Source organism: Scleropages formosus, chromosome 12 (assembly GCF_900964775.1).
Source record: "Scleropages formosus chromosome 12, fSclFor1.1, whole genome shotgun sequence".
NCBI classification, from domain to species: domain Eukaryota; kingdom Metazoa; phylum Chordata; class Actinopteri; order Osteoglossiformes; family Osteoglossidae; genus Scleropages; species Scleropages formosus.
The window spans coordinates 24,960,499-24,968,902 of NC_041817.1; the positions used below are offsets into that span (position 1 = coordinate 24,960,499).

The window sequence follows — 8,404 nt, forward strand, 5'->3', positions numbered from 1 at the left end:
TAATAAGACAAGGAGTTCAACTTGAATTGCGGTTGTTACTGCATCCTGTAAAGACACGGGCCTTTTACTGTAAGTAGTTACACAATATCCCGTTCGGGCGCTACTGTTTAAGCCATGGTCTGAGAGGACATAAAGTGCCCCAATGGGAGTTAAGTATTTACCCCATCCTGTCAGAGAGGGGAATTATTTACCCCATTCCGTTACTTATAACGGGAGGACAGGAGAGTCGGGATGTCCGCAGACTGCGGCGTTTATTACGCCTGAAGTATCGATGTTTTTCACATAACAGTATATTTTATATAATGTACTATCTGTTTAGTTACTTTTTGCAGCTCCAGCCCCATTAAGTGGAACTTGTTTATGTTTATTTAAGGATTTGAGGGACACTAGGAGTTTTCCGCGCTGCTGCCCAGCTGAGCTCTCCGAGTCACGTGACCGCGTGTGTGGTGGGGGGTCCGCGCGCGCGCCCCGTTCGTCGATCTGCCTGCCGCGCTCGCTGTCACGTGTGTGTTTTTGGGGTTTGGGTTCCAGACCCATTACTAGTCTCACATTCCTGCACGTTTCTGTTCGGTGCTCTGGGTTCCTCCCCGTCTCGTCTCGTCCTTGTAGCGAAGCGCGGAGCGTCAAACGCGGTGAGTGCGTTGTGCGCGTGTGTGTTTGAAGAGGACTGTTTACTTTTAATCATGTGAAATTGAACGTAAACCGGGCGGGGAGCATTCTATCAACGCACGCGCGCGCACACACACGTCCGATTTCACTATGAAATCCGGCACATGATGTTCCACTCGAAGGTTAAAAGTACACTTACACTTTTTTAAAAATCTTCTTAAAAACAAGTAGAAAACGCGTTTCAGCGCCGGCGTCTGTTCGCGTCTCGTCTCGTGTTTCCTGGGCGATGTGTGAAACCGTGAGGAGCACAGTAAAGTTACAGTAAGTAGTTATTTCGGTAACAATGATATATATACTAACGTTGGGGGCCGCGGTGGCGCAGTGGGTTGGACCGCAGTCCTGCTCTCCGGTGGGTCTGGGGTTCAAGTCCCGCTTGGGGTGCCTTGCGGCGGACTGGCGTCCCGTCCTGGGTGTGTCCCCTTCCCCCTCCGGCCTTACGCCCTGTGTTACCGGGTAGGCTCCGGTTCCCCGTGACCCCGTAAGGGACATGCGGTTCTGAAAATGTGTGTGTGTGTGTGTGATATATATACTAACGTTGGGGGCCGCGGTGGCGCAGTGGGTTGGACCGGGTTGGACCGGGTCCTGCTTTCCGCTCCTCTGGTGGGTCTAGGGTTCGAGTCCCACTTGGGGTGCCTTGCTTGCGACGGACAGGCGTCCCGTCCTGGGTGTGTCCCCTCCCCCTCCGGCCTTACGCTCTGTGTTAGCGGGTTGGCTCCGGTTCCCCGCGACCCCGTATGGGACAAGCGGTTCTGAAAATGTGTGTGTGCGTGCGTGTGTGTATGCTAACGTTGTCCAGTACTGTACTGCACCAACAATATTAATAACACTGTTATTACTTACACTATACGCAGTACTGGACCAACTATTGGTAACACTGTATTAATAACACTGGACTAACACTGTTAATAACAGAATACTGTACTGTATTACTAACACTGCATGTGAAATTGATCTTTTCTCCCAATAATACTGTGTATTTGTTTGCACATATGTCAAATACATTTGATATATGTCAACTGTAGTATTAGGGACACGGGGTGCAGTGGCGCAGTGGGTTGGACCGGGTCCTGCTCTCCAGTGGGCCTGGGGTTCAAGTCCTACTTGGGGTGCCTTGTGGCGGACTGGCGTCCCGTCCTGGGTGTGTCCCCTCCCCATCCGGCCTTACGCCCTGAGTTGCCGGGTAGGCTCCGGTTCCCCGCGACCCCGTATGGGATGAGCGGTTCAGAAAAAAAAAAAAAAAGTGTGTAGTATTAGGGACAGAAGGTAGTGCACTGGTTAGACTAGCCTCCTTTGGCCAGTGAGGTTGTAGGTTTGAATCCTGTCTCCTCAGTCAAGGTCCTCACCCTGAGTTGCTGCGGTAAAAAGTACCCACCTGTCTGAATGGTAAAATCCCAGTATGGAGCTCAAGGCAGTAAGTTGCTTTGCCCAAAAGTGTCAGTGAAGGAGGTGATTCATGCTGCCTGTTACATGCTGAACATGACAGCTTTAAATCATCGGTACCAAGTGGCGTTGAAAGGGATTTATTTTTATCAGATGCTTTTCTCCAAAGCGACGAACATCTCAGAAAATACAATGTGTTCATTACATTAGTAGAAGGATACATTAGATGCAGACATGTGATTCTTAAGTACAGTTAGTTTCTTTCCGCCATATGAATCAATGTTCATCACACAAGTATCTGCATAAAACTTTACCAGAATATCGATGATTCTTGATCACCTTCCTAGTAATTTTTTTTTTTGAGATTCATTTAAACATTTACGTTACATTACTGGAGTAGCTGCGTAAAGGTTTATCCGGGCATCATCTTAAAGTTACGGTGCATGAACGTTTATACTCTACATGAACTTAAGAGATGATGGGCAAAGTGAGTCTGGAAGAGGTGAATTTTCAGACCCTTTTTAAATGTGGACAGAGATTCAGCAGTTCTGAGTGACAGGGGGAGGTCGTTTCACCGCAAAGGAGCCAGAACCGAGAGCCTCCGTGCTTTACCTTTCGTACATGGGACCATCAAGCGGGCAGATGTGGAAGAGCGTAGCGGTCTGGTTGGGGTGTAGCAGATGATCAAGTCTTGTAGATATCTAGGAGCAGTTCTATTGATGCTTTTGTAGGCCATAACCAGGGTCCGGGAGGAGATGGGAATGAGTCCGTGACCTGAAGCGCATGAGGCCGACATGAGTCGGAGGACCAGTCCCTGCCTGTGGACGCCCATCTCTCCCAGCGGTCTCGTGCCTTGCAACCGGTACAAACACGCCTGCTGCGCTCACGGGGACAGCGTGTACCTCCTGGGGGGCCGGGAGAGCGCCCTGCTGAGGGACTTCTGGAAGTACAACGTCGGTAAGTCCGAGCGCATATGCTTCCCGTCAGCGGGGCGTCAAGCGGCCCTTGGTTTGGACGAGTCCGGCCGTGAGGACGAAGGCGTGACTCGCGCTCTCTTGCAGCACGCAACGAGTGGGTGGAGCTGGACTGCAGCGGAGACGAGTCCCCCGACGAGCTGGAGGGACACTCCATGGTGGCGCACCAGGTGACACAGCTGCTTCCGCCGCAACGTTCACCAAGACTCTTTTATCTCTCCATCTTGTCCAGAAATGAGGAAGGCGAAGATCACACCCGCTTGTCCTCATGCACGCTGTATATTATAATTCTTTTTTTTTTATTTAAATCATAAAAACCTTTTCTCTCTGCTCACCTGTGTGTGTCCTTTTATTGTAGGGGTGCCTCTACGTCTTTGGGGGGATGATAGACTCTGCGTACTCTGAGCGCAAGACCCCCCTCTGGCTGTACGACACAGGTGACGAGATGCTCAGTAAAAGCGCTCCTCTGATTCACGTCTCCTTGGCCGTGGGTTTGGACACGGGTTCGATTCCCGTTGAGGACATGTGTAGTTTGCATGTTCTCCCCATGTTTGCGTGACTTTCCTCCCACGATCCAAAGAGGTGTTTCAGGTGAACTGGGGAATCTGAACTTCCCATTGTGTGTGTGAGTGAGTGAGTGAGTGAGATTCTTCTCTGCCGGACTAGTGTCCCATCTATGTTGTACCCTGCCTAGTATAGTGCACTATACTTCTGGGATAGGCTCCTAACCACTGCGACCCTGCATTAGCACAAGCAGCTACTGATAGTAATATATGTAATTATGGACAAAACTCACATACAGGGCTCTATTATTCCACAGATAAAAAGAAAAAAAAATTCTTTTTCAAAAAAGATAAAAAAATAATTCTCTTTTTTGATCACTTTCAAAGCCTTTTAAAGACAAACCCCACAAACTTTACTTCCAGCCCCACTGATATTTGTGTCACTGCATCTTTAAATACTACATTTTAATACATGTTTTTTAATATATATTTGTAAAATACACACACACACACATTTTCAGAACCGCTCATCCCATACGGGGTCACGGGGGAACCGGAGCCTACCCGGTAACAGAGGGCGTAAGGCCGGAGGGGCAGGGGACACACCCAGGACGGGACGCCAGTCTGTCGCAAGGCACCCCAAGCGGGACTCGAACCCCAGACCCACCGGAGAGCGGGACTGCGGTCCAACCCACTGCGCCACCGCACCCCCTTATTTGTAAAATATTAAATAAATTTTTAGAAAATCTGCAGCGCATGTGATATTATTTAATCTTCGCTGCAGGGAAGGAATGTGTTGCTATGCCGTCCTGATGACCTCATCTTTCCTTTTCTGCAGGGAAGGACCGGTGGGGACAGCTGCAGGGGAGGTGCTGGGGCCTCCAGGTACAAAGCGACCCCCCCCGACACACACTGACAGCCCTCGGTAGTAATGCTGATGTAGCTCTCGTGTACGTATGCCCAGCAGGGGGCGTAGTGGTTAAGGACATTTCATTTGCAGTCTAAAGGGTGTCACACCCTTGAGTAAGGTATTTACCCTGAACGGCTCCAGTAAAATACCCAGCTGTATGAAGTCACATTGGGTAAAATATGAGTTAAGCAATGGATTACCGATTTGCAATAAAGCGCTCAGCAAGTGAGAGACAGTTTATTGTCCCTCGGTTTTTGACGGACACCTGTCTGACGTGTCCTAATGATGCTTCTGGATTTCAGAACCCGGAGCCGGTGAACAGGAAGGGCCACAGCGCCGTGGTGTTCCAGTCCGCCATGTACATTTATGGGGGGTACATCGACATGAAGGGCTCATCGCAGGACTTCTGGAAGTTTGACTTTGGTGGGTGTGACGCTTTTCTCCAGAGCGACTTCCAATGAACTCTACGTAGTGTTATGAGCCCACACACCTTATTCACCACGGTGACTTACACTGCTAGATACACTACTGATACTGGGTCACTCATCCATACATCAGTGGAACACATACACACACACACACACACACAGACACTGTGGGGAACCTGAACAGCATGTCTTTGGATTATGGGAGGAAACCAGAGCACCTAGAGGAAACCCACACAGACATACGGAGAACATACAAACTCCACACAAACTGAACCCCACATCGAACCCACGTCCTCCCACACCACCCAGCTGCTGTTAGACAGCAGCGCTACTCACTGTGCCACTGTGCAGCCCAGCTATAGGTTCGATCTGGTGCAAGTTTGCTTTCCGGAACTTGTAAATACACCCGTTTCCGCGGCGACCTGTAACCGCATCGAGGTGCGAGGGCATTGCCGGGACATTCTGCTGAAAACACATTCTGTTACTTATCAGTTATTGTTATTTAAACTCTTTCTGTCTGTCTGCTTCGGGGGGGTGGCGGGGGAGGTATTTTGTTAAGGTAATGTGGAAAAAGTGATGTTTGCTCTTGATAACTTGGGGGAAAGGTGAAGGGTTTCCATCATCTTTGGAGACTAAATGTAAATATTTACACCAAGTTAAAGCTCATAATGATGTTGGTGTTACAAAAGTATTTTGATGATGTATTATTATGTTAATTAAAGGCTGACTTACAGATTGTTTACAGTCCATCTGCTCTTGACTCGATCTTGAGCGGCTGGACGTTGGAGTCACCGCCACTGTCCAGTGCATCACTATATCTTTTTTTTTTTTTTTCCATGAATGTTGATATTAATATTATTTGTTTCATAGGCAGAGTGGAACAGAAATTGCAAAAAAAAATCACTTCACTTTATTTGCAGAAATACATAAATAAATACTTCAGGGTTAAGTTATAACCCATGACAAATAAATTCTTTACTATAAATCCATATTTGGTAAGGAAGTGTTGTAAATGCTGCGTCACCTTCCTGTTTACCATGTTTCACCGTTTTATTGTCTCATTTTGTCATATACTGTTGTTGAAATGAAACATTATTTATATATAATAATGTGAAAAAATACTGTGATACATTGGAATAACTGGTCAGTCACAATGCTGGGCACCCCCCACCCCCCTCCCTCCCCCTTTATGCTAGGATGTTGTTAAGGGTTTCTTGTGTGTGTGTGTGTGTGTGCGCGTGCACTTCAGACGCCCGTGAGTGGTCAGCACTGAAGCCGGCAGCGGGCAGAGCGAGGCCTGGACCGCGACACGGACACTCGGCCGTTGTCCACCTGGACAGCATGTACCTGTTTGGGGGGCTCATGGGTCTGCGGGAGCAGAGAGACTTCTGGAGGTGGAGCTTCTCCAACCACACCTGGTGCACCATCAAGTCCCAGTAAGTGCAGAGCTGTGAAACCACACGAGCAGGTGGACAAACAACCAGAAAGGCGGTGGGGGGCAGGGTGGGTTTCAAGGACGGCGCACATCGTTCTGTCTTTTGGGCTGAATTTTAGATTCATACGAATGTGAGATTCCGAGCAGCTGACCGAGCCCAGAGCGTGGGAGCCGCTTTACAACAGATAGGCAAGGCCCTGAAAGACTTCCTGTGTAACTAGCAGTAACGTTACCGCGTTGAACCGCGGTACAGGGTGCAGAAGGAAGCCACGTGCACTTTGTTGGGCAGGAAGTGCAAAACCGCCGCCTCTTCTTTTTGGACCTTGTAAACAAGTCCTTTCGGCCGCAAGGGTCTCTGGAGCTCGGGTCCATTTGTGCTCCTTTGTGTTGATGTGTTTCTGAACAGATCCGGCGCAGGGTGTGGAGTCACGCTGGGGGGGCAGGGGTGGGGGGGGGCAGGACGCTGCAGCCTAGACAACCTGGAAGCGCAGCAAAGATGAGAAACCGGGCTGTTGTGCCTTTGTTCCTGCGAGCGTGTCGGTTGCTGACGGTCGATTGATCAGGTCGTTCGTTTCTTCTCGTGGAGCAGCTGTGGACCCCCCCGGCTGGTCGGTCACTCCGTGGGGGTCTTCCGAGACACCATGCTGCTCTTTGGAGGCGGCGAGAGCCAGGGCTCCCCGAACAGCGCCCTCTGGAAGTTCAGCTTTGCCAGCCGGTCGTGGGAGAAACTGTCCGCGCTGCCGGGGATGCCGCCGCCCTGCAAGGTGCACCACTGCAGCACGGGTCTCGGCCCCGGGTTCGAGCCGTCCAGCTGTGCCTTCGCCGCTGGGGACGAGGGCCCGTTCGGCGCTCTTGAGCGCAGTAGCTCATGGCCCTTCAGGATGAGACGTTCCTCTGCGCCCATCAGCCGTCCTGACTGCCCCGCGGGGGCCATGGAGCTGGACACGTTCCGCACGGTGGGCGACGTGGACTGCTTGGAGAAGCAAAGTAACTGTCAGAAGCGATCTGCACCGTGTGGGTCACGCGCTCCTGGGGAGGAGGTCTCTGGGAGCCACAGGGACAGCAAGGAACCTGGAGCTAAGGAGGAGAGCATAGTCCACCATCTGCCTGACCTGCTGCTGGTGACCGGGGGGAAGCCTTTGGGAGGGCAAGCTGGGATTTCGCTATGGATGATGACCCTGACTGACCTTTGACCCACAGTGGTCAGGACACTATTTCTGCCAGATAGCCTTTTTTTAGTTTTAAACTTTATTTATTTATTTTTTTAATCAAACCTGTTGTGAAGATACAGTGTTTATGAGAATGATTTGTGTTCACCCTGCAATGGTGTTTACATGTATCTCCCCTCTTGGTCTCTCACCACTGGCTTCCCGTGGCCGCTCGCACCAAGTCCAGCACTCTGGTTACGGCCTACGAGACAGCCAAGGGGTGCGAACCCCAGTACACTCCCTACACCCCAGCCAGAGTGCTGTGCTCCTCCATCTCTGGCCTCTTGCTGGTCCCACGCACAAGGGTTCCAGATGTGAAAGTCCACAGGTTGTTGTAGTGTGGTGGAATGAGCTTCCTGTGTTCCTCAGAGCTGCTGAATCCCTTCTAGCATTCGCAAAAGGTTTCACGTCTGTTTTGGAACCACTTCACTCCTGGTTTTTGAATTCACATCATGTGGCATAATCTTCTTTGTATTTCTGACCTGATTTGCAGTTTTATAGGCAGCTACTTGAATGATGCGTGCCAGAAAAACAATGGCACTAGATAGAAGAAGCTGTAAGTTGATTACGGTTTGTAAAGGTCTTCTTTTGTTGTTGATGCACTTACATTTACTCTGGACAGTACTTGGTTTTGGAGGAAAGTGTCCCCTAAATAAATGGGTGGCATAACGAGTAGCACTGCTGTCTCACAGCGCCTGGGTGGTGTGACAGGACGTGGGTTCGATCCCCACTCAGTCTGTGTGGAGTTTGCGTGTTCTTCCTGTGTCTGTGTGGGTCTCCTCCAGGTGCTCTGGTTTCCTCCCACACTCCAAGGACATGCTGTTCAGGTTCACCCATAGTGTGTGACTGATGGAGTGTGTGTTCCACTGATGTATGGATGAGTGATGCATTGTAAGT

General features: G+C 50.2%; 1 protein-coding gene across 3 annotated transcripts; it reads left to right on the forward strand.

Annotated features, from left to right (window-relative positions):
• The first annotated feature begins 454 nt into the window (after positions 1–454).
• klhdc3l (kelch domain containing 3-like) lies at positions 455–8,197 on the forward strand. 3 transcript variants are annotated; one of them, XM_018741724.2, is made up of 8 exons: positions 455–930; positions 2,781–3,006; positions 3,111–3,193; positions 3,382–3,460; positions 4,365–4,411; positions 4,739–4,859; positions 6,114–6,300; positions 6,889–8,197. In XM_018741724.2, the coding sequence occupies exons 2-8, from the start codon at positions 2,844–2,846 to the stop codon at positions 7,490–7,492; spliced, it is 1,284 nt and encodes a 427-aa protein (XP_018597240.2). In that variant the 5' UTR covers positions 455–930; positions 2,781–2,843; the 3' UTR covers positions 7,493–8,197. The 3 variants fall into 3 exon arrangements, with proteins under 3 accessions (XP_018597240.2, XP_018597224.2, XP_018597249.2); XM_018741708.2 differs by having other exon boundaries at positions 455–632; XM_018741733.2 differs by having other exon boundaries at positions 455–632; positions 2,792–3,006.
• Positions 8,198–8,404: the final 207 nt, after the last annotated feature.